At 40.8% G+C, this 25131-nt stretch overlaps 1 protein-coding gene across 1 annotated transcript in view; it reads left to right on the top strand.

The window, feature by feature from the left end:
• The first annotated feature begins 165 nt into the window (after positions 1 to 165).
• Positions 166 to 25131, top strand: part of LOC308312375 (complement C3-like) — a 30382-nt gene continuing 5416 nt past the window's right edge. The window contains exons 1-33 of the mRNA XM_080758979.1: positions 166 to 388; positions 3471 to 3666; positions 5044 to 5206; positions 5681 to 5778; positions 8629 to 8717; positions 8923 to 9005; positions 9122 to 9209; positions 10333 to 10435; positions 11506 to 11626; positions 11717 to 11832; positions 12328 to 12474; positions 12573 to 12672; positions 12874 to 12965; positions 13133 to 13324; positions 13526 to 13681; positions 14359 to 14488; positions 15500 to 15574; positions 16337 to 16534; positions 16843 to 16966; positions 17165 to 17253; positions 17395 to 17534; positions 17921 to 18136; positions 19087 to 19144; positions 19236 to 19325; positions 19562 to 19768; positions 20087 to 20162; positions 20356 to 20518; positions 21028 to 21123; positions 21384 to 21543; positions 21769 to 21854; positions 23666 to 23743; positions 24598 to 24753; positions 24978 to 25040. Coding sequence (XP_080615105.1) covers positions 3478 to 3666; positions 5044 to 5206; positions 5681 to 5778; positions 8629 to 8717; positions 8923 to 9005; positions 9122 to 9209; positions 10333 to 10435; positions 11506 to 11626; positions 11717 to 11832; positions 12328 to 12474; positions 12573 to 12672; positions 12874 to 12965; positions 13133 to 13324; positions 13526 to 13681; positions 14359 to 14488; positions 15500 to 15574; positions 16337 to 16534; positions 16843 to 16966; positions 17165 to 17253; positions 17395 to 17534; positions 17921 to 18136; positions 19087 to 19144; positions 19236 to 19325; positions 19562 to 19768; positions 20087 to 20162; positions 20356 to 20518; positions 21028 to 21123; positions 21384 to 21543; positions 21769 to 21854; positions 23666 to 23743; positions 24598 to 24753; positions 24978 to 25040 — 3942 coding nt within the window. The 5' untranslated portion in view covers positions 166 to 388; positions 3471 to 3477. The remainder of the gene's footprint in view (positions 389 to 3470; positions 3667 to 5043; positions 5207 to 5680; positions 5779 to 8628; positions 8718 to 8922; positions 9006 to 9121; positions 9210 to 10332; positions 10436 to 11505; positions 11627 to 11716; positions 11833 to 12327; positions 12475 to 12572; positions 12673 to 12873; positions 12966 to 13132; positions 13325 to 13525; positions 13682 to 14358; positions 14489 to 15499; positions 15575 to 16336; positions 16535 to 16842; positions 16967 to 17164; positions 17254 to 17394; positions 17535 to 17920; positions 18137 to 19086; positions 19145 to 19235; positions 19326 to 19561; positions 19769 to 20086; positions 20163 to 20355; positions 20519 to 21027; positions 21124 to 21383; positions 21544 to 21768; positions 21855 to 23665; positions 23744 to 24597; positions 24754 to 24977; positions 25041 to 25131) is intronic.

Genomic DNA, 25131 nt, shown 5'->3' on the forward strand with positions numbered 1-25131 from the left:
ATAAGTACACTGGCTCAGGTAACCTATCCAAATCCTTAGGCCCATTGTGTCAGAACGAGCACATCCAATCGCCATCATTCTACCACGCCTCGTTTCAAACAACACTGAAAAGAAACTGCATGGCTATACTAGTAGACTAGTATCATGCCCATCCACGCACTCACGTCTCGCAGATGATAGTCGGATTATATTGATTAATACAAGGAGCGCGCAATTCGGATAGGTTACACAGTCAATGACCACACTAAATACATAACTTCGGTGCGATCACCTGGCATGGACACCACACCAGGACACGGACGAATGCACGTCGCACTCGAAGCAGCAGGAATGCCGCCGATCCTGTTGCACCCGTTTGATCAGACTTCTCTAAAACCAGGCAGCACAGGTAGGCTAATATATATCACTGTTCTGACAAGCGCGTCAACATGAGAAAGAAAACGTGTTTAAAACAACGACGCCGACAATAGGAGCTCCTCTTGACTATAAAACCTAGCTTAGTAGCTTTATAGACAATAGTTTCCTCCTAAAGATGTTCTCAACCCAAATGGGTTACATACATCGCTTAACCTGCTATAAAACATTGTATGGCGGCAGGTGTAATAATTCAAGGGACAGGCTAATATAACAGAGAAACGCATTTTTCCAATGAACCCAGTCACTCACCTGTCATTAATAGTAGGCTGCAGTCTACCAAGATGAGTGGTGAAGACTATAGGCACATCTCATGGTCCAGTGAAGTGATCGCCGATCGGTGTGTCCAAATCATACAGTATGGTGAAACAGTTCTCTCCCACGCTCACCTGTCCATATGCAAATAGCCATGGTCACATGCACAACTTGCACCAATCAGCTTATCGAGCTAGCCTAGGTGTCAAATCTCTCTCTCTCTGTAACACACAGCGCGCGCGCGCGCGCGCACACACACACACACACACACACACACACACACACACACACACACCAACAAATTAATTGATCTATGGGTTCGTTTTTTTATTGACAACAGAACACAAGTACTTACACAGAACTGGGTTTAATAATTAGAGAGAAATGGCCTTGTGTGAGTGTAAAAGGCAATGTTTGCTGACTCAAAACAGTGAGTCTTCTTGGGACACCATTTGATCAGTTGGCGTGGCCTATTCAGGATCACTAACCAAACAAAACGTAATCATGTTCAAATAGCTAGAGTCCTTGGTGCTTTAAGCACAGTTACACTGCATCCATTATCTATTCTTATGTTACAAACTGCAGTGCTGCTAGCTATCTTATATATTTGATTATGTGATTCATTGTGACCTGTGTTCTTTTTGTTTTCTTTTACCTCTCAACTCCTGCTCTAGGGCATACATGGTGGCCGGGGGCCACATGCGGCCTCCACCTTCACTTAATGTGGCCCCCAGGTTAATGTCGGAATACTGATCATTTCAGCTGTTATTCCAAACATGCAAACATGACTCACTTGAATTACTTCAGTCTATATTAGTAGCTTAATGAGTCATAAAGTTAACATAACTATAATTAAAGGCATTTGAAACTTTTTTGAAATGAAATACAAATTACTTTTCAGCATTCCATTAAAAAAATAGCAAAAATTACTTTAGGATTTCAATTCAAATATAGCAAAAATAGCTGATCTACAAGCTCAAAACGCATCTTGAGCCTAGATTGTCTATTTTTGCTGTGACAGTAATATGCAATGTGGCCCTCTGGAGTGAGTGTGGAACTTGAATGGCCCTCTGGAGTGAGTGGGGAACTATAGTGGCCCTCTCCATCGTCAAAGTTCCCTATCTACCCTATCTCTCTCTTTTCAGGAACACTGATGGAGTGTATAGCCTACGCAGGAACAATAATGGTTTCACCCACTTCTTTACACCTGTAAGTAAGTAAACCAATATAGATCAATGGTTCCCAAACCTTTTAGCTTGAGACCCAAAAGAGAAATGTGATCTCACCCCAGGTCAGGACCCAAACGACAAGCATATTTATTATTTATTTATGAAACTATTTTGAAAAAGCATTGAATTTGTTCTTATTTAATAATAAAAAAAGGGAAATTTAAAAAATGTGTCCTTTATCGTAAATGGTGCATTTAGCACTTTTATCCAGAGCACTTTACATATAGATTGTGCATTACATTCACACTCATATTCATACAGATGGCGGAGCAAACCATGCAAGGCACCAACCAGCACATCAGGAGCAATTAGGGGTTCAATGTCTTGCTGAAGGACACTTCGACACTCTACTGGCCACTATACCGCCCCCAGTTCTGACCCAGTGTTTGACAGACAGACAGAGTTCTGTATATTCCCCTGGTGTAAATATATAGGCCAACTCATCTACAACTAAAATGTTACTCAATGGCACTATTCCCTCTATGCAGACAGTGCAAACAGTGACCTGGTAAATAGTCAAAAAATCAATACGTTCGTTAGTGCATTTTTCTTTCTTCAAAGAGCAGGACTCGTCTCTCAAACAGCATGCTGGCATAGAGCTGGAGCAGGTGTGTGTGTGCATGCGTGCATGCGCGCGCTAGGATTTGGGGAGGGGAGTGACGGGAAACCCTGCAGATTGGAATGGGTGAAGAGGATAAAAGTAAGTGTCTGTGGTTTCAGTCCACATTGACAACAGAGTAGGCAGCAAGCAGGATGCGGGAGACTTTACTATGGCAGCTGTGTGTGGCCTCTCTGACCCTCTCTTATCTGGCTGATGCATCTCCATTGTAAGTAGACCTGTAGCAAGGTCGAATAACTGACCCATGTTTGGGGGTCGCGTGTAATTTTTTTAATATATTTTGGTGGTGCATTCTTTGTTTATATTTGTTTATTTAAGAGGGAAATGACCGTACAGTTCTAGAATGTATTAGTCCATAACAGGTTCATTGTGTATCGCCTCCTTCAGGGACATGTTTTTTATGTTTAGTTTAATGTTTTGCTGAGTATACATACTGCAGGCATTCGGTCAGAAGCAAAGCTAAAACAATGATGAAATATAGTTTTGATCTTGTACTGGATGATCAGTGGATTAGTCATTGTGGTCAATGTTCATGCAGGACCTGATGAGTTGACCTTTATACCATCGATTCTCAACCCGTGGGCTGGGGTGGGGCCAACTGGTGGGCTGTAAGGATATTGCAAGAGGACCCCAAATTAATTAATGAAAATACAGTATAGAGGCCAGAGGTTATTTTGGGGTCTTTGGCATGGATCTATGGACATGATGACCCACTTTCGCTCAAGCACCCACACACTTCTCTATTAGAAGGTGTAATAGAGGTCTAATTGATAATTTATTATTTCTTTTTTACTTTTTTGTTCTTTATTTACCCAGGGTATAGTACGTAGCTGAGTGTTCATTTTCAGCAACGCCACCCTGAATATAGAAACACAGTCCGGGGAATCGAACCAGCAACCTCCCGGTACTTCTCTAAGCCCCCCCTCTCTCTCGTTGTCCTTTCCTGTCTGCAGGCAGGTGATGTCTGCTCCTAACGTGTTGCGTGTAGGAACTCCAGAAAACATTTTTGTGGAGTGTCAAGATTGTACAGGTGGAGACCAGGTCATCGAAATCAACGTGAAGGACTATCCGGCTAGTTCAAGGCTGTTGAAGTCCACAGCTGTAACCATTAACAGTGGCAACAACTTCCAAGCAATCGGACATATTACGGTATAATATAAATACTTTTTAAGCCCTCTAAAAAGTCTCATCTGAACTTTAAATTGTCATTATTGTGGTTGAACATTTTAATTTCCAAATCGAAATTAGGAACTGGTGAATAAATCTGTAGCTAAAAGACACACGGAAAATGTGTTTTCTCTCCTGTGGAATTATCCATATTCGCCATTTTGCTATTACACATAAGATCAAAATCAAAATAAGTTTCAACAAAATTGGAAGTAGGCTAAAGTATTTCTACTAAAATATTGTACTTAAAGGGATATTTCAGATTTTTAAAACTTAAGCTGTATGAAATATGCAACTGTATTAATTGATTTCCCGAGTCCCGTGGTGGGAGTTCTGCTCTGGTTTTGGTCAATATTTAGTAGTTCCGGTCATTTTGTGGGGTGCACTGGGGCCACGCAGTAAAAGTAAATTAATTCACAAAACTAACGTCATTTGTATTGTGGACCTATTTCTAAAATATTAGCGCAACTTTCGTTCAACTTTGACCCCTCTATCACATGGAACTCTTTTTTTGGGCGTAGTGATATGGACACAAAAAACATAGTTCCATGTGATAGAGGGGTCAAAAATTAACGAAAGTTGCACTAATATTTTAGAATATTTAGGTCAACCATACAAAAGTTTTGTGGATTAATTTACTTTTAATGCGTGGCCCCAGTGCCCCCCACAAAATGACCGGAACTACGTAATATTTCACTAAGACCAGAGCAGAACAGGTACAGTACGTAGTTCAGACTAGTCATTGGTCCGACGAACGACAACCCACCTCAAACCCTAACCTAACATAACCGCAAGCACGGGAGCAGCGCATGTCCGACATGTGGACGCATGTTGGACTAATGCTCCGTCGGAATTACATGCGGTCTCCGAGCAGAACTCCCACCACGGGACTCGGGCAATCATTTAATACAGTTGCAACCACTATATTAATGGCAAGTATTTCATACAGCTTAAGTTAAAAAATCTTAAATACAATTTTGAGGTAATTTTACTTACCGGTAACTTTTCTTAGCAATATTTTATACTTCTACTCCACAACATCTAAAATGTGTACAAGTTGGTACTTTAGATTAGATTTAGATCAATATTGATTGATTGTTTATTTTAAAATAGCCAATCTACAAGCTCACAAGTCACAACGGATTGACATTTGACACCTACTTTTAGTTTTTGAACATTAACTATATTTTGGTACTTTGTTTTACTCAATAAAAGTTTAGACTTTTACTTTACTCGAGTATTTGTGGTATACTGTAGGTACTGTACTAAAGTAAAGAAATCGGAATACCATGACAATTGAATGTCACTTTTGAATATAATTGGGGTAAAGCCAATGTATTCTGCCTGTACTGGTTTCAGATCCCATCTGATACATTTAAGAAGGATCCCAATATGAAGCAGTATGTCTACCTGCAAGCTCAGTTCCCTGGACGGCTGCTGGAGAAGGTGGTCATGGTCTCCTTCCAGTCAGGTTACATCTTCATCCAGACAGATAAGACCATCTACACCCCCAATACTAAAGGTCAGTCCACCGCCTTAGAACAATACTATAAGATTGTTAAACATAACATTTTAGCCATGAATGCCAAAGAAGGTGTAAAATTATTGTTTTATATACAATGTAGCCTACACAAATATGCGTGCATTGGGGGACAGGGCACAAAGGTGTTTCTGGAAGCCCTGATCTTTCAGATTATGATAGGAGATGCAGAGTGAGATGCTATTATTGTCTCCGCCAGGCGGAAGGCACACTTTTCTAGTTAGTTATTATTATTATAAATGTGATTTAAAAAAAATAATACAAATTGTGACTTTAAAATAGCATTTATAGTTCACTATTCAACAAACAGGGAGGGTTTCTTGCACACAAGCGATTGATAAATATTGACAAAACTGTCTGTCTGTCTGTCTGTCTGTCTGACACACACACACACACACACACACACACACACACACACACACACACACACACACACACACACCTCGACAAATTCAGTTAATTTCAGGATGTTTGCTGTGAATCCTGGCATGGTGCCCATTGAGAGGGATGCTGCTAATGCTAACCAAACTGCCTCCATTTCTATTGAGATTATGGTACAGTATGAACAACATAACATTCGTTCAATGATATATCGGCTGCATATACAGCTTGTGTCAGCATGTCAAAATCTGACAGGACCTGTGCTACTGGGCTACTATACAGTATATGCTTAAATGTCTAGTGGAATCATTTCTGATTCTGGTCAACACATCTTTATCAACCGTCAACCATTTAGCGTTACAGTCTAGTGTTACCTCCCATCTTTCACATGCCGTCCTGTGCAGTGTGACGTCACTCATGAATTCATATACAGTTTGTTTTCTGAAATCATGTCAGCTGTACTCTTCATCAAGAACCTGCAGTCTGAGTGTCGTACCCGGCCAGATACGACACTATATGTGTTATAGTCACAGCCACGGCAGGGCAGCAACTTCTTTGTCATCTGACCAGAGTGGCTATTTGTTTCCTGCCTGGCTGTCTGTTTGTCTGTCTGTGAATGAATGACTGAAACACTGTCGCTGCTCCTCACTGACTGCACCAATCGCTCTGATTTCTTTTCGTTCTTCAATTTATCAAATGTATCGCTGCTTGTGGTATATGGTTACCCCATATATATATTAATATCATATGTATTCTGTAGAAACAGTAAGCTGGTCAATTCAGACAGCAGATAGCAAGGCTAGGAGTCACCCTGTTTTCATCCCCCGAGTGAGACAATACTTTTCACACCGACTTAACGTGGGAAAATGTGAAAACTCACAAGTATTATTCTCTCAGAAACCATAATGGCTACAGTTGCAACACTTGGATAGTGATTGTTTATAATAATTATTAAAATTAATGTAATAAATAATTACATCAGTCATGGTGGCGCTATAACAGCCCACTTTATATTTCACCTTATAACTCTTGAACCGTAGGTCGTAAAATCAGAATTTCCCCTGGATTCCTTGGGTCATGACGCATCTCCCCATATAGGCCACACCCATTTGTGTCAGGATATATTTTCCGCATTTTCTTCAAAACACACTTCCACCTACAGATTTTGTCCAAATCTCACAAAGGCCGGTAGCCTACACATGATCTCTGTCTGGACCTATCCAAATAAAACACCACATGCAGGCATTGCAGGCACAATTGTCATAGTCCGTATCGTTCTGCTCTAAAATCGGCTTCTAATGTTAGTGGGAGGGGCCTATTTTACAAAAAATGCCACAAATCACGAATGGAATGTCCAATCCACCCCAAATTCTATTCACATGTCGAGGGTCGTTTAATCAACAGAGAGCCAAACGCAATTCCATTTCATCTATATGGGGCACCGCAAAGGACAGCATATACAATTGAGAAGACCACACTTTGTGCGCAGATGGCTTTGTGCGAGATTCGGTTGTCCATAGCCATGATTCATGACTCTCGTATTCATACGAGAGTCATGACGTAACTGCACCCTGTTTTTTGCGCTTGCTACATTTACAATCAAAACGTATATATAAACATTCGGAATTCAAATATAAAGTACTCACAATTTGTCCCACGGGTGTTAGTTAGTGGCTGCTCCAGCGATTAGAATTGCTGCATCCCGCGTTGTTTAATAAAAAGTATTTTTATTCGAGCTGTTATTTTGCCATTGGCTTTCAACTACGCGCCCCTATTGGTCGGGAGGAGGGTGGCACTCGGTGTGTTTGATATATGTACGCTGACCGCCCTGCCAATACAGACTAATAGGCGAGTGCGCTCCCGGTGTGCAACTGTGGTTTTCCCAAACGAACCCTGATTGAAAAAAGTAGCCGGGGTGCTCGGATAAAAATGCTTTTTATTAAATAACACGGGATGCAGCAATTCTAATCGCTGGAGCAGCCACTAACTAACACCCGTGGGACAAATTGTGAGTACTTTATATTTTAATTCAGAATGTTTATATATACGTTTTGATTGTAAATGTAGCAAGCGCAAAAAACAGGGTGCAGTTACGTCATGACTGTCATGATAATCATCATGGCAGTCATGTTTCAGGGCTAGGTTGTCCAAGTCATAGACTGTAATGTAGGCGAAGTATGTGGAAGGGCTGTTTACGCCTGTGCTTTATGGCTGTGATAAGCCACTGACTTTACTTCTGTGTTTTCACACACTTGTGGGTGTTCGCAGTTTACCTTTCCGTGATGCGATGGACCCATTACACAGCGCCCACACAACCTGCCCAGCATAGATACAACACGGTCAATGGCCAAAGATAAATTGCCTTCATTCAAAATGTACGGTTTCTGTGTGTGTGTCTCACTGAGATTGCATTGCCACGACGCGTGGCATTAGACGTGAGGCAACACTAGCGGTATCTTCTAAAGCACTGGAACTGGGCACTTAAGAGAAAAGGTCAAGTTCTCTTGGAGGAAAACTTGGCACTCTTTTTGGGAAGAACTATATACTATATTCAAAGATTTGTATACATTTTCAAGATTAAAAAAAAAAGCTGATCTGCTAGCTCATAGCACAAAACTAAGTGACATGCTATATCATCTTCTATTTTTTAATGGCCAAGGTATAAATTAATGGTTAAAGTGGTTACTCAGATGCTTTCCTAGTTTTAATGGGTTAATTCTCATCAGAGCATTGCCAATGCTTTACAATTTAAGACAGGAGCTGGTGTCATAAAGTTGAGCTGTTCAATTATAACAATTATACTTCAGAATGCAAAAATGTAAGCGTAATACTAATCACTTGAACCCCAGCATGCCTGCCTATTCTGTGGAGAACATTCGCCATGAATGGCAAATCTGCAAGGTCAAGAAAAATATTTACACCGGGCCCCCTTTGCAAAGATTCCCAGTTCTCAACATGCTTTATTATGTGAATGACCTTGTAATGGTCGTCAATGGTTGTTCACTATTGTTTTCATTTACCAGACTCCTGACAGCATCGTTTTGCCAGTGGAGACCGTCGCTTTGAAGTCAGGGCTCCACTCTGGAAATTATGTCATCCCAGAAATTGCCAGGTGTTTTTCTTTTCTTATACCTTCTGGTGGATCAAGCTATCCTGCTAAGACAAGTCCAAACTAAGACATGTGACTAGGTGCTATCTTTGTGTCACAATATCCTTTTGTTAATGTTATTGGTGTGTGTGTGTGTGTGTGTGTGTGTGTGTGTGTGTGTGTGTGTGTGTGTGTGTGTGTGTGTGTGCGTGCGCGCGCGCGCATGCAGTATTGGAGTGTGGAAGGTGGTGGCCCGTTTCCAAAATAACCCTCAGGAGACCTACTCGGCTGACTTTGAGGTCAAGGAATACGGTAAGAGTTTTTATTTATGTATAATGTTTGATATTCAAACTTTAGAATGTATACAACAATAAGTAAACATGAAATATGAATGAACGATCAAGTGAATTCCACATCCCTATTTCTAGTGCTTCCTAGTTTTGAAGTGAAACTGACCCCTAGCAGCCCCTTCTTTTACGTGGACAGCGATCAACTAGACATCGACATCAGAGCTACGTACGTGAAATTGTGAATGTCTTTATATTGTGCAAAGAGACTGGGTTATGGTTGAGGTTTACAGAGATGAAGGGACAGTAGGGTTGTTGTGTATATTATATCCAGTACTAGATACAAGGCTACTTGAATTAAAGTATGGATGCTCCTGGTCAAATATTGCTCAACTACGTACAAGTTAAAGTTGCCTTGTCAAATGTATACTTGAGTTAAAGCACTTAGATCTACTTTGAAAAATACTTTAACTAGGCCTATTCAAAAGTACAATTTGTTTTGGAAAAGAAAAATCTTCCAAAAAGATTTAAAGATGTATAGGCTACCAGAAAAAAAAACGTGATCTACAAGCTCACTTTTGTCTTCAATAATGTTTGTGTTTACACGCTTTTGTCTTCAATGTTTGTGTTTACACACTTTTGTCTTCAATGTTTGTGTTTACACATACCCTCAAAGCTGGACATAGGAGGGGCTAGCGCCCATCAAAATATATTAAAAGGACCATTATGGGCCTGGGCCGTGGCTCAGCGATCCAGGCATCTTGGCTGGTAATCCAGTCTGGCAGTGTGCCGCGGGTTCGACTCCCGATCCCAACGGCCTTTACTGCATGTCACCCCCCCATCTCTCTCCCCATTTCCTGTATGCCTACTGTCTGTCCCTCCATAATTTTTTTTTTAAATAAAAGCGAAAGCCACAAAAAAAAGGACCATTATGATATCATTTGAAAATGGGTGACAAACCTATGTTGCTTTTCAGTGGTTCTCAAACTTTTTCCATGTCAAGGATCACTACACAAATATTTGAAAAACATTTGTTTTCATTTAAAAAAAAATAACATTCAAAGCTTTGCACAAAAAAAATCACGATCTTTCGAAAATAGCAGATCTACACGCTTGCAGCACAGCTGCTGGCGTGTTGTGCACTTGTATATCTGCTATCTTTGAATTGCCAAAGTATAACATAATAGTTAAAGTAGTTAAAATCTAAAATGTCACAGGTGCATTCCCAGTCTTAATGGGTTAAGTATAGTAGTGAACTAAGCGTACTTTGTTCCACCATCGGTGCATGTGTTGATTATTTACTTTGGTCTGTACATTATTGACCACATTTATTTCTGTACGTGTGCTTTTAGGTATTTGTTTGGTAAGGAGGTGGATGGGGTTGCCTACGTGGTGTTTGGAGTAGTTCACCAGGATCAAAAGAAGAGTTTCCCCCCGTCTCTTCAGAGAGTGCCGGTTAGCATAATATTGTCAAATCCTATCTGTTTGTTAGTATTTTGTAGAAATCCTATGGCTTGTCTCTAATTCTTCAATCTATGGTCTCTTTCATCTTGTCCTCTATTGTTGTCTCCACCAGGCCGAAGGCCCACTTTTGTAAAACACATTTTTTACTCCTCCAGATGTTGTCTAAAAATCTCGCGAATCATTACACAGTATCTCTATAGTCATGTGCTCAAGACGGATCTATCCGATATTTCTTATTACAACCTAATTGGCTAACATTGGCTTTCAAAGTTTGCAGTATTGACCCGTTTTGAACAAAAAGCCTCAAATCATGAACGCAGCAATTTACGTGAAATCTTTCATGCACTTTCCGACTAGGCTGAGGAATATATCCCACCCTTTTCACATTGGCCTGTTATAGCGCCACCAGCAGGTGGATCTTTGCAAAACACATTTTTGGAACAAAATGCCTCAAATCATCCAACTGCCATTTAAGGCATAAGAATGAAATGGCACCCTTTTCACATTTACCTATTATAGCGCCACCAGGAGGCCACAACCTGACCTGCCCTGGTGGAGAGCTGTGCCCCGAGGGGATTTTTTTTAGTTGATTTATTCTTTGATTCTGCTATGTTTAAACTGTTTGGTGAAAGTGATCCAATTAAGATCTGCTCACATGTGGCCCAAAGTGGATAATACTGTATATGCATTAAGAACATGGAAAAAAGAAAACTCACAAAACTACAGCTATAGATGGGGTTGTTATTAACTTATTATTCAGATTTCTATTTGGTTACTTCCAGTCTATTAATATGGTTATTTCTGGTCTGCATCGTGAAACCTGGGCAGTATATTGGTATTAACGACACTCGATAGAGAACAAACTTCTTTCCAAGCCCTTGCCAATGTACAGTATAATATGTAGTTTAATATGTATTCATATATCTGTGTGTGTGTGTGTGTGTGTGTGTGTGTGTGTGTGTGTTAGTTCTTAGGCCTCGGGCTCCATGAAAAAAATAAATATATATTGAGTGTGTGTATATATGTTTCTTAACTGTACATTTTTTATGCATGATTTTTAGGTGGTAAGAGGTGAAGGAAAGGCCATCTTGCTGAGGAGGCACATCACTGACGTTTTCCCCGAAATCGAAAGTCTGACGAAGAGCGCCATATTTGTGTCTGTCAGTGTGCTGACAGAGAGTGGTAAGGGGAGAGAGAGAATGTGCGTCTGCATGTTTGGGCATATGTCATTTGTAAATGTGTAGGCTGAATAGCATTTGCCTGCTCTTTCAGGCAGTGAAATGGTGGAGGAGCAGCTGAGAGGCATCCAGATAGTCACATCTCCTTACACCATCCATTTCAAGATGACACCAAAGTACTTCAAGCCAGGAATGTCCTTTGATGTTTCGGTAAAATAATAGCTCAGATTTATAGCACTTTTCTAATCGCCAAAAGTCACTTCACTAACTTTTACAAAAAGAGGAAAGAAACAATTAACTTTATTTCTAATAAACAAAATTCACCCATATACCCTCCTATGATAAAACATTGCTGTTGGATCAACAGCTAGTATCTCCATTCAGACACACACTGACTTATTTTGTACTTTGGGACATCATCTCCCACAGCCTTAAAACCTGTCTGTGGTTTGCTATATAGGACATGGCCTTAAATCAGAGGTTCTCAATTTCAGGTAATCCCATATCAATATCTTTTTGTCGCGGGCCGCTATCTAAAATATTTCAAAATGATTAAAATTGGTTCACAAATACATTTTGCTTGTGGACCCCCTGGAACCTGTTTCAAGGATCCTCCCCGAACTACCTTTCATTACTTTTTAATCTGAGAACTTGATGCATGGTTTGAATGGTCAGCTGTTTGTCACATACTATACTGTACATTAGGTTGTGGTTCTGAACCCTGATGACTCTCCGGCCGTGGGCGTGCCTGTGCTGGTGGGTCCTGGGGACTCGCGTGGGCTAACGGGAGGCAATGGCATGGCCAAAGTCACCGTCAACACAATAATAGGGGCCCCACAACTGGAAATCACTGTAAGTCTCTCAATTGTCTCTTTTACATCTGCAAAATTGTGATGTGACAATGAACATGTTGTTGAGGTTGAAGTGTGCGGCTGTGTATGTGATTCCAGGCAAAGACCACTGATATAAACATTCGAGATGACAGGCAGGCATATGCTAAATACAGTGCACTCCCATATATTTCCAGGAGCAACAACTACCTCCACATAGGTAAATAAAAAAAAAGAAAGAAAGAAAATACAGAAAAAACAAACAAACAACTATGTTACTCCATGTGATGGGGCCTAAATCCTAGAGTTCGACAATGTAATGCAGGTAGCTTGCATGCATGCATTTTATAATTTTGTTTAAGCGGTAAACAAAGCAGTAATTGTTTAACATTAAGTCCTGTTATTGTTGCTAATATTTCAGGTGTGGACTCAACTGACGTGAAATTAGGAGACAACATGAAAATCAACCTGAACATTCTCAGTCAAGCTCCAAAGCAAGACATTACATACCTAGTGAGTTCAGATGTGTTTGTGTAAATCAGCATGTTTATTTCAATGATCAGTCAATCGATTGTGCCTGGATCAATGGCAGTTCCTACCTTTCATTATAACAGTGAAATGACTACATTTTACATTGGTTGAGAACGACTGGAATAATGTGCTTTCATCTATTACGTCAGATCCTGAGCAGAGGCCAGTTAATCAAGGCTGAACGTTTCAAGAGAGAAGGCCAGACCTTGGTGTCTCTGTCATTGGTCATTACCAAGGACATGCTACCCTCATTCCGCATCATAGCCTATTACCACATTGGAACCAATGAAGTGGTGTCAGACTCCATTTGGGTGTATGTAAAGGATACCTGCATGGGTTCGGTGAGAGACACACACACATGCACACAAAATAAGTGTCACTGATGATAGCAGAAATCAGTGGTTGTCTCGAATACTTTAGTGTATGAGACTGAAGGAGGGATTACACACTTTATATCAAAAAACAGTGATTGGTGCTTGTGCATGAACTACATACCATTTATTCTACCTCTCCCACTGTCTTTCCCTGTCATTGTACTGTAGTTGAAGCTAGAATCAGTCCAAAATGTGCCATCGTTTGAGCCTCGTAAGAGGTTTGTTCTGAAGGTCACAGGAGACCCAGGAGCCACGGTGGGACTGGTAGCTGTGGACAAAGGCATCTACGTCCTCAACAACAAACATCGTCTCACCCAGAAAAAGGTGTTTTGTGTGTGGTGTGGTGTGTGTGGTGTGGTGTGAGCTGGAAGGTGCTTCTTCTTAACCCATTCAGACTTGAAGCCGATTCTACAGTTTTCTGAAAAATGTATGTTGCTAGAATGCTTCTCAAGCTTTTTTATGTCAAGGACCCCACGTCAAAATATGTTGTTCCAGGGACCCCCAGAAGCAAATAATGTAATAAAAATGCTTTACGGCACAGATCTTCAAGCTCATATATATCGAGAGAGAGAGAGAGAGAGAGAGAGAGAGAGAGAGAGAGAGCTACTGTAGTATATCTGCAATTTTTTCTTCTCTTATAAATAAAGGATCTCTGCCTTTTTTAAATTGATATAAAATGACACAGATGGTTTTAATGGGTTACTTAAAATATAAAGGTGGTGCTTCCCAAGATTACTATATTGGATCAAACATAGTAATCTCATGTTCACTAGCTGTTCAATATTCCTGAAAACCTGTTTAAACTTCACTATTATATTATTTGATTACAATAGGGAAAGTAATAAAAACATTTTAAACCAGCCTGGTTTTAGAGCAGTGCGTCAACAAGATATTTATATTTTATATTTTTGCATAATGAATAAAGCAACTGCCATTTAGTAAATGTTAAATATTATAATGTATTGTGCTGAATTGCTGTTTTGTGTTTGTGTGCGCCTCAGGTGTGGGACCTAGTGGAGAAGTATGATACTGGCTGTACAGCAGGTGGGGGAAAGAACAGTATGGGTGTGTTCTATGATGCTGGGCTCTTGTTTGAGACCAACACTGCGGATGGGACTCCATACAGGCAAGGTAAGGCCACTTATCCTCATTTCTGTCCCTACTTATATTTTATTTGTATCTTTTATACAGACAGACAGACATTTGGAAAGCTTTGATTGAATCTATGGTTTGGAGAAGAGGAAGTCATGATAATACAGTTGAAAGTGCAGATTGATTTGAAATTTATGGCGGTATGGTTCATTCAAGCTCTAGTGTAGTCCGATATAAAAAAGCTCCGATATCTTTTTTTTTTTTTTACTTGTTTATTGCCATTATATGATAGTTTACAGGCAATTTTTTTCATAATACAAGACATGTTCATTTTCTCTCAGTTCATTTTTTTATTATCTAAAGAAGCATGTACACAAACATAGACATTTGTATGGCATCAAAGATTATAATGTTGCAGCAAAATAATAATCTAAAACAGCATATTTTACACTTATCATAGCTTTACCCACTCCCTGTTACTACTAGTGACCTTCTTTATCATCTAGCGCCACCCTCAGGTAAAAATTATATACCTTTTCCTAGATATCACATCCTCACAGATTCCAGGTTGAACCCTACTGATTTCTGTGGCTTCTGTTTTTTTCTTGTAGAAGTCTCCCTGAGCAAGACCCCTAACTGCTCCTCTGTAATGGCAGCAATAGTTAGAATGGGTTATACATGGGAAGAATTTCAGGTATATGAAAATACCTCAACAACAGCTATAGGGAATACTTTTATTGTGTTGTTCTGGGTGTTTTCATTTGTGCATTGACCTAATAGGGCTACAGCTCCCACACACTAAAATATGTATTTATTTGTATGTGCCTCAGGTGTGGTGCATGTCCTTTTTTTGAGCTATGGTTAGTGTGATAAGTTAGATTACAGGTAACATGGGAAAGAATAAACAACAACACAATGATTCTCAAACGAAATAAATCTCATTAACATTATTCTTTTTAGGTTGACATTCAACACTGTCTATTGTGTCTAAGACAAGTGTTAAAACAGCCTCATTATTGTTTTAGCCTTTGTTGTGTAATGTGTTTCCAGAATTAAAGTGTCCATGCAGTGGCAGTGCGAGGAGGAAACGATCCACAACCATAACAGATCTTAGGCGAACTCTAGGTAACTATTAACCATTTTAGTTTGGTTATACTTTAGAAACATAAGAGCTGTTCTACAAGTTCCACAAATTCTCCCATTCACTGTTGGTAGACTGTACACACATCTTATATGATTACATTTTATATGATTCATTATTGTCTCCACCAGGCCGAAGGCATGGGTCGCAGACATACTCTGCACACACACTCCTGAATGCCAGAGCTGAACCTCTGCCCCAAAGTTTTCACATTGGCCTGTTATAGCGCCACCAGGAGGCCGCTTTGTCAATTTTTTTGACAGTACACCTACAGATTTTGTCCAAACATCACGCAAATTGGTACACAGTCTCTCTAGAGCCATTCAACTAAACAGGTCTTTCAGATTTTTCATACTCCATCCTGATTGACTAAGATCGGCTTCCAGAGTTCGCAGGAGTGCTCCATTTCAAACAAAATGCTGCAAATCATGAACACATGGTGTGATTTCAGTGAAATGTTGCACGCACAGTCCCACTAAGCCGAGGAAGAAATGCCACAACAAAAAAAAACATGTTTATATTACTCCTAAACATTTTGCCAAACATCACACACACTCATATCCTCTTGGTGGAGACCTGTGCCCAGAAGGGCCCTTTTCCTAGTTCATAGTCTATACACGAGCTGCATGTTAATTCATATTCTACAGAGACGTCACATGACTGAGCCACCAGGAACCTAACTATTCATTGACATATCTAAGATTTAAAATGCATCGATGGTGACGTGTTTGTCCTCTCCCTCCCAGCGGGCCGGTACCCTGATAAACTGCTGCACAGGTGTTGTGTGGATGGAATGAAAGACACCCCACTGTCATATGACTGCCAGCGTCGCAGCGAGTACATCAGTGACGGTGTGGCATGCACTGAAGCCTTCCTGCACTGCTGCACAGAGCTGACTAGCCAGCGAGCGGATAGGAAAGAATTGGAACTCCACCTGGCTCGCAGTAAGAGACCTCAACACTCCAAAAGATTCATGTTTGTGTCTTCCCCGGGATAAACTTACAGAAATACTTCAATAATAGTGAAAATAGCCTACCGTGGAAATTCTCACTATTATTGTACTTGTACAACAAAGTTTAATACACGGTTTTGTGGTTCATCTGCTTTTTTTCAATAAAAAAACTAACAACAAAAACCTTTTTAATTATTCAATTAACGTACAAGAGCAAGATTAAGTCAGTTATGTATGTTGTATATGGTATGTTAGTTATTCGGTTTTAAAATGAAACTTTCTTTCCTATATTACCACTAGGTGAGGAGGATGATGATAATAGTTATCTGGACAGCAATGACATTGTTACCCGTACTCAGTTCCCTGAGAGCTGGCTATGGAAGGATGTCCCACTGCCCAAATGCGACCTAAAGAATCCTCACTGGTGAGGCAAATTAAAACCTACACGTACACACACACAGTGGATACAAGCCCCCTAGAGCTGTTTGTGTTAGGCTTTTAGCATGACCTTTGACCGTATTAACTGTTAAAAAACTTGTTAATAAAGTATTCATTCAAACACACAGTCGTGTGCACGCACGCACGCACGCACGCTCAGAGACTCTCCTCTCTTCTCTTTCAGTGTAACCACATCTTTTGTCAGAAATGAACCACTACCAGATTCCATCACCACTTGGAAAGTCACAGGCATTAGCCTGTCCAAGACGCATGGTGAGAACTGCCTCCTCTTGCTTAGATATTATACACATTTAATCCAACTACAGTTCTGCATTTTTTAGTCTATATGAAGTGTTTTTAGGAAGGCTTCTAGTCTTATCCCATCCTGTCTTAAATGTTTCCTCTCTCTTAAAGGCATCTGTGTGGCTGATTCATTAGATATAGTCGTTCAGAAGCCATTCTTCATCGATCTCAAGCTGCCGTACTCAGCTGTCCGCGGAGAGCAGCTGGAAGTCAAGGCAATCCTGCACAACAATAGTCCTGACCCAGCTACAGTAAGTCATGTACCTTATTTTGGTTGTTCTTAGTTCAGGCCAGGGTACAGTATAATTTTCAAATGCTTCTAGTTAACATTCTGAAAAACATTAGTTGAGGAAAAGTTGGTGTGAGAAAGTATAGACTAGTCTATAGTTGGGAGCACTATTTATCTCATTAGACCTTAGCAGAGAGAGTATATTATTGTACCATTCTGTCTAACCACAACGGAACAGAAAACAACATCCCTTAATGAAATATACAATACCCTGCATAACATTGTTATGCACCCTGCATAACATTGTTATGCAGGGTTTTGTATATTGTTTATTGTGTATATTATTATTATTATTATTATTATTATTACCCTTTTGGAGAATAAAGTGATGAACTTGAATCCCTATAGGTGCGTGTGGAACTAGTTGAGACCTCAGAGCACTTGTGCAGTGCGGCCTCTAAACGTGGGAAGTATCGCGAGGAGGTGACTGTTGGGGAATACACCACACGGTCGGTGCCCTTTATCATTATTCCCATGAAGGACGGCCATCACCCTATCGAGGTCAAAGCCCAGATTAAAAACTCATATCTCAGCGATGGAATCAGGAAGTTACTGAAAGTAGTGGTAAGCAAGACCGAATGCATTGTATATTGGCAACCATTTAGTAATAGACGTGATCCTTCACACAAATACTACTAATTTTAACCAGTCAGCAGCAATTAAAAGTGTGGCAGCTGTTGCATCATTGCATGTTGGCTACTTTGTGGCTGTGGATCAGGGGTAGAGTGGCTGGTAGAGCAGCTGGATGGGAACCGTGAGGATCCCAGTTCGATCCCGGGCTCCCCCAGAGTTAGTGTTGAAATGTTCTTGAGCAAGACTCTGAACCCCTGCTCCCGATGTGCAGGTTGGTGCCTTGCATGGTTTCCTCCGCCATCGGTGTATGAATGGGTGAATGAAGGTGCACAATCTATGTAAAGCGCCTTGGATAAAGGTGCTATATAAAATGGTAAATGGTGCATTTATATAGCGCCTTTATCCAAGGCGCTTTACAGAGATTGTGCATTACATTCACCCATACACCGATGGCAGCGGAAACCATGCAAGGCACCAACTAGCACAGCAGCAATTAGGGGTTCAGTGTCTTACTTCGACAGTAACTCTGGGGGAGTCCGGGTTTGAACCGGCAACCTTGCGGTTGCCATCCAGGCACTCTACCCCTGAACCACCGCTGCCCATATAAACACAACATTTACCATTTACTTGTTCTCACATGCTATGTACCATTATGTTATGTACTGTTTGCTTGTCCACAAATTTAGAGCGCATGTTGTTTAGGTATGATGCTTACCTGGTGTTTTACTTACTTTGTAGCACTTAGTTTATTTATTATTTACTCTCTATTTAATATTTAATTGATCATTTAACCCTGTCATTTTGTTGACTAGGGTTCATGCCATTTACTGTGACCAAGCCCTGGATAAGCGTGTCAGCTAAATACCCACAATGTAATGGTATAGCTGGAAAAGACTGATATAGGCATGCTGTTTAATTGTTTACTTATTTCTGTGTGTCAGCCTGAGGGAGAATTGATAAAGGAACCAAAGCATATAATTCTTGACCCTGCTAAACACAGTGAGTTCAATGGAATAATCTTTGCATATAAAATATTATATATTTCTTGCCCCTTCTAAGGCAACATTAAAACTTTCCCTATGTCATTCAGATGGTAAACAGCAAATAGTTATCAACAGTGGAATTTCTATGGCAGATGTAGTCGTAAACGCGCCTTGCAGCACCCAGGTCTCAATAACAGGTGAGATGTCTGTCTGTCTACATGTCTGTTACTATCTATTACTATAGATTACTATATGTTACTATAGGTTGGTTAGCCATACTAACAGTCCGACAGGCAACAACTCACAACTTACAACTCACCCGTGGCTCCCGACATGCGTGGCAGGTTAAAACTAACCCGTGGCTTCCTGAGAAGTTAGGTTTAAGGATTGTGTTTTGCGTAGGGTGTGGGACTAATGCCTGTGTGTACTGTAGGTGGACAGCAGACGAGTGTGTTTGTAGAGAATGCCATCAGTGGGGACTCTATGGGCAGTCTCATCAGACAGCCTGGCGGCTGTGGCGAGCAGAACATGATCCATATGACGTTGCCTGTCATCGCGACCACATACTTGGACAAAACCAATAAGTGGGAAAATGTGGGTCTTGACAAACGCAATGTAGCCCTTCGACACATCAGAAAAGGTAGGAATTAATGGAACTAATCTGTATTCATAGCAATTTCCACAGGATAGCTTTATTACTTGTTATTACTGTTTTAAAAGGCCATTTAGTTGCCTATCAACTTGAAGGACATTGTTGACAGGATGTTCTGGTTTTAAATTGTGCATTAGCATTGCTTCCACTTTACTTACTGATTAAAGAAGGAATTGGAAATATTGCATTTATGTACAATTCCCTTTAAGACATTAAGTATAAGCATTTATGTGTTTATTAACCCCCCTTCTTATGTCTCTGTAACTTAATCTTGTTGGGCTATATTTGTGCTTGTGTTTGTTTTAGGCTATGAAAACCAGCTTGCCTACCGTTTCAAAGATGGGTGTTTTTCTGTGTGGAAAGTGAGAAAGTGCAGCACTTGGTGAGCCTCCCCCCTCCCACACACACACACACACACACACACACACACACACACACACACACACACACACACACACACACACACACACACACACACACACACACACACATTTTGGATGAAAGATAGATTCAAAGACATGTTGAACAATAACGCTAAACTTGTATTCACTTCACTTCATATCCTCTTCCTACAGGCTAACATCCTATGTTGTCAAGGTGTTTGCCATGACCAGTAAGCTGCAGGTGGCAGTGCAAGACCATGTGATTTGTGATGCCGTCAAGTGGCTCATTCTCAATACACAATCGCCTGATGGCGTTTTCAAAGAAATCGGAGATGTGATCCACTGGGAGATGCGGGTATGTACTGTGCACTGAGCCAACAATTAGGAGCAGCTGGTGCAAATACTGCTGTTCAATTGTTCAATTTGGTGTCAACCAGAGCCTTGGAGAGAGAGTTGCGCCACCTCCGTTCACTTCATCGGGCCAGTCCAATGCCGGCTCTTCTACATAGACTTCTATTGGCGAAGAGTGACAAAGGCCTGAACCGGAAGTTGATGGAATGCATTGGAGTCTATGGGCTTTATTAGTGACAAACAAGTTACGCTGTTCTCTGCCCCCTCATTGGTGGAACTCTCATTTCAATGGGTCTGGTGCCAACAAAACAAGAGCAACCAGTGGTGGAGAAAGTGCTCTACCCAGTACTAGCCAAAGTATAAATACTGGTCAAACATTACTCCACTGCAATTGAATGTTGCTCAGTCAAATAAGTTAAAGTACTTGTTTTTTAAAATACTTAAATACTTAAAAAATAAGTCTTCCTTTAAAAAAAAATGCTCGGTTGTTACAATAATTCTCTTCATATTTAGGGGGATGTCCATGGAACAGACAGCGATGCCTCAATGACTGCCTTTGTACTCATCGCCATGCAGGAGGCACGCGGTGTGTGTCATGGCAATGTTAATGTAAGGAACTCATGCACTCACGCACGCTCGCACACACACACACTTGAAAATCTGTTATTTTTGACGAAAACATGTGGTCACACAACATTTTGGAATTAAGTAACATATTAGCCGTGGCAATTAGATATATGCTTGAATGATAGATTTATTTGTGGTTCTTTTGCATTTGAGATGACTCTTTCATCCTCAGCACAGTTTTCCCTTCCTTCTCATACCTTACAAAATGCACGGCTCATAGTCTGTTCTTTCTATGTGTCCAGAGTATGGCAGGCAGCATACAAAAAGCAGTGGGGTACCTGGAGAAAAGAATGCCCAGCCTCACTAACCCATATGCTGTTGCCATGACATCGTACGCCCTAGCCAACGAAGAAGACAAGTTCACAATAGAAAGAAAACAGTTTCTCTACACATTTATATCAGGTGATTTTGAATAAAATGTTAATAGCCTATACTGTGTGTGTGTGTGTGTGTGTGTGTGTGTGTGTGTGTGTGTGTGTGTGTGTGTGTGTGTGTGTGCGCACGCGTTAAATTGGTGTTTGTCCACATCTGGACAGATTACTATCTAGTCATTCAGGGTCAATGACTACTGTCTGTGTGTGTGTGTGTGTGTGTGTGTGTGTGTGTGTGACTGTGTGTGCTCCTCAGACCTCAATCACTGGCCTGTTCCCAGGGGTCATATCTACTCACTGGAGGCCACAGCCTACGCTCTTCTAGCTCTCGTCAAGGTCCAGGTGAGCGTATCTCACTAACTCAATGGTTCACAACCTTTTCTGGATCAGGGCCCACTTGAAAATCTTGAAAGCATTCGCCGAAAATGCTTTATAGATTTTCATTTTCAGTTTATTTTTGGAATATTAGTCATAGCACGCCATAGTACATATGTATAGCATAGTAGTATATATGTAAAGTTTATACGTATAAATTTCATTATATAGATATTCCACTGTTACTTTCTTAGCTTACGCATGTTTCATGATGAATGTTTTTATGTGATGTATTCCCATGCTTTTGTTCTTGCTTAATGTAAGTCGCTCTGGATTAAGAGCGTCTGCTAAATGCCTAAATTGTAAATTGTAAATTGAATTCGAAGTGCCTATTTATCCGTATTACAATGAAAACAAAATGTTCAAGATTTTAAAAAACAAATACATTGACATTTAATTTATATGTAATCAATAAAGTCCTGGTACCTATCTTACGTCCGACGCAATGCGGCCCAATGGAGCTTGGCAGGAAGCGCTACAGGCGCATTAGGTATCACCCCTGACGCTTGGCAGGAAGTGCTACAGGCGCATTAGGGATCACCCCTGACGCTTGGCAGGAAGCGCTACAGGCGCATTAGGTATCACCCCTGACGCTTGGCAGGAAGCGCTACAGGCGCATTAGGGATCACCCCTGACGCTTGGCGGGAAGCGCTACAGGCGCATTAGGGATCACCCCTGACGCTTGGCAGGAAGCGCTACAGGCGCATTAGGTATCGCCCCTGACGCAGTTGTCAAATGCATGCCTTCTGCCCGTGTTGTCTAGATCAGTGGTTTCCAAACGTTTTCGCGTCAAGGACCCCCAAATTGACACTAATTAGCCGGTGGACCTCCATAAGAGAAGACTTTTACGGCTCTAGCTGTCTAGCAGTGATTCTCAACCCGTTTCATTTCAAGGACCCCCATTTTGACATGCTTTAGTCTACGGACAGACCCCAATTTAATGGCATTTCTATCTCTGAGACCCCAATTTATATTGTAAAATCAATGTTAATTTAACTCTGAGAGTGTATAAATGGGGTCCATTTGGTTTCCATGTGTACACTCTCAGAGTTACAGACCCATAAGGGTCCATTTGGTTCCAAACTATCATTTAGCTGGGGACCGCCTGGAACTCCCTCAAGGACCCCTAGGTCTTGATATGTACAAAATCATTATGTGCAGATTTTGCACATGGGGCTGTCTTAACTCATTCGTTTTGAGAAATGAGCTGCAAATCAAGCTGTTTTCTGGTCTAAAAAGAAGAATACGAGATATTAGCGTTCTAAGATCTGCATCCCCATAGACAGCATAAGACCAGCAGATTTTCCATTTCATTTTTTTTCCAATACAGGACAGTAGGACACAGTTGATCATCGTAATAAATTTATATTAAAATAGGCGATCTCGGTGCCCGGGGCCTTTGGAAAACATGCGTCAAAATGAGTGCTGAATGAGTTAAAATGAGGTGTGGTCTGACGCATGTGATTCCTTGTTTTTTAGGGATCACATTATTTGAATTAGGCGCCTTAGTTAGTGCCTAGATGGGTTCATAATGTACATTGTGCACACATTGATGGCAAATAGATACGCAAAAACGAACAAAACATTAAACTATAGTAGTATTGTATTGTGTCTTATCTTGCTTCTTGTATCTACAAAGACAAGATTAAACTGTGGATCAATAATATAAATAATAATAAGCAGATCGATATGTGACACCAGCAGAACAATATTATGAGTTTCCATTTCAACGATTCATCACTTAGCTCCTTTCTTTTCATTCATTTTTATGAACGAAGGCCTTTGAGGACGCACGCCATGTTGTCAAATGGTTCAACAAACAGAGAAAGGACGGTGGAGGTTTTGGCTCCACTCAGGTAACACACATATGCATAAGCTGTACACGCACATTACAAACCTTCTCTCTGTTTTTCAATTTGCAATAATACTGTTTTCTCCTCTCCTTTACACTGTCTCTCATTTGTTTGACTTTATTCTGCTAATTGTCTCCACCAAGCCGAAGGCATGCAGAGAGAGTATGTTATGCACCCTGTCCGTCCCTCCGTGTCACATTTTTAAATCAGCCTCATGGTGGTGCTATAAGGCAATTTGTATTTTTACTTATAACTGCACCAATCTGTGTAAAACTTTGTATGCACTCCCTAGACTCAAGGCCAAGGAAAAACCTTTTACCTGTATTTTTCACATCCGACTTTTATAGCGCCACCAGGAGCCGACTTATGTGAAACACATTCTTTATATTAGTCCAAATATCACACAAATTGGTACACAATCTTTATATTCATGTGATCAAGATGGATCTGTGTGATGTTTTTATATTCTATCGTGGTTGACATCTAAAGTTTCAGTTTGCAGGTATTAATAACAAAATACCTCAAATCATGAATGCAGCGTCCAATTGATGTGATACTTAGCACGCACATTTCCACTACATTGAGGAACAATTAATGCCACCCTTTAAACATTGCCCTATTATAGTGACACCAGGGGACAAAAACAAAACAACAAAACCATGTTTATTATTATTCCGTCCCCTACACATTTTGTCCAAACATTACAAACATTCCTAACCTGGTGGAGACCTATGATTCTAGTTATTTTTCTCCCTGAGCTGCAAACATGAAAGCCTGCATAAACAAGAGTTTCACTTTTCTATAACCTGTAATTGTGTTGTGACAATAAAGTTGAGTCTCTTCCCACCACTTTCCAGGCGACCATGATAGTGTACCAGGCAGTGTCTGAGTACTGGGTCAGTGCAAATGAAATAGAATATGATCTGGATGTGGACATCTTGATTCCTGGAAGAGCAAAGCCTGACAGTTTCAACATCAACCATGACAACTTCTATACAAGTAGAACATCTAAGGTCAGACACGCACGCACGCACGCACGCATGCACGCACGCATGCACGCACGCACGCACGCACGCACGCACGCACGCACGCACGCACGCACGCACGCACGCACGCACACACACACACACACACACACACACACACACACACACACACACACACACACACACACACACACACACACACACACACACACATACGAGAAATCTAACTGTGTGTGTGGAACTTTGGACAGATCAAAGATGTAAACCATGACCTGCAAGTGACAGCCACAGGAAGAGGAGAAGCAACTCTCACAGTGAGCATCACTAGTCTCCAGCCACACCAATAAAAACATTAAAAGGCTAAATATAGAGGTTTCTGTCTGACGGATAATAGAGGCATTCTAT

This window comes from Protomyctophum bolini, assembly GCF_963924005.1.
Source record: "Protomyctophum bolini genome assembly, chromosome: 3".
In the NCBI taxonomy this organism is placed as follows: domain Eukaryota; kingdom Metazoa; phylum Chordata; class Actinopteri; order Myctophiformes; family Myctophidae; genus Protomyctophum; species Protomyctophum bolini.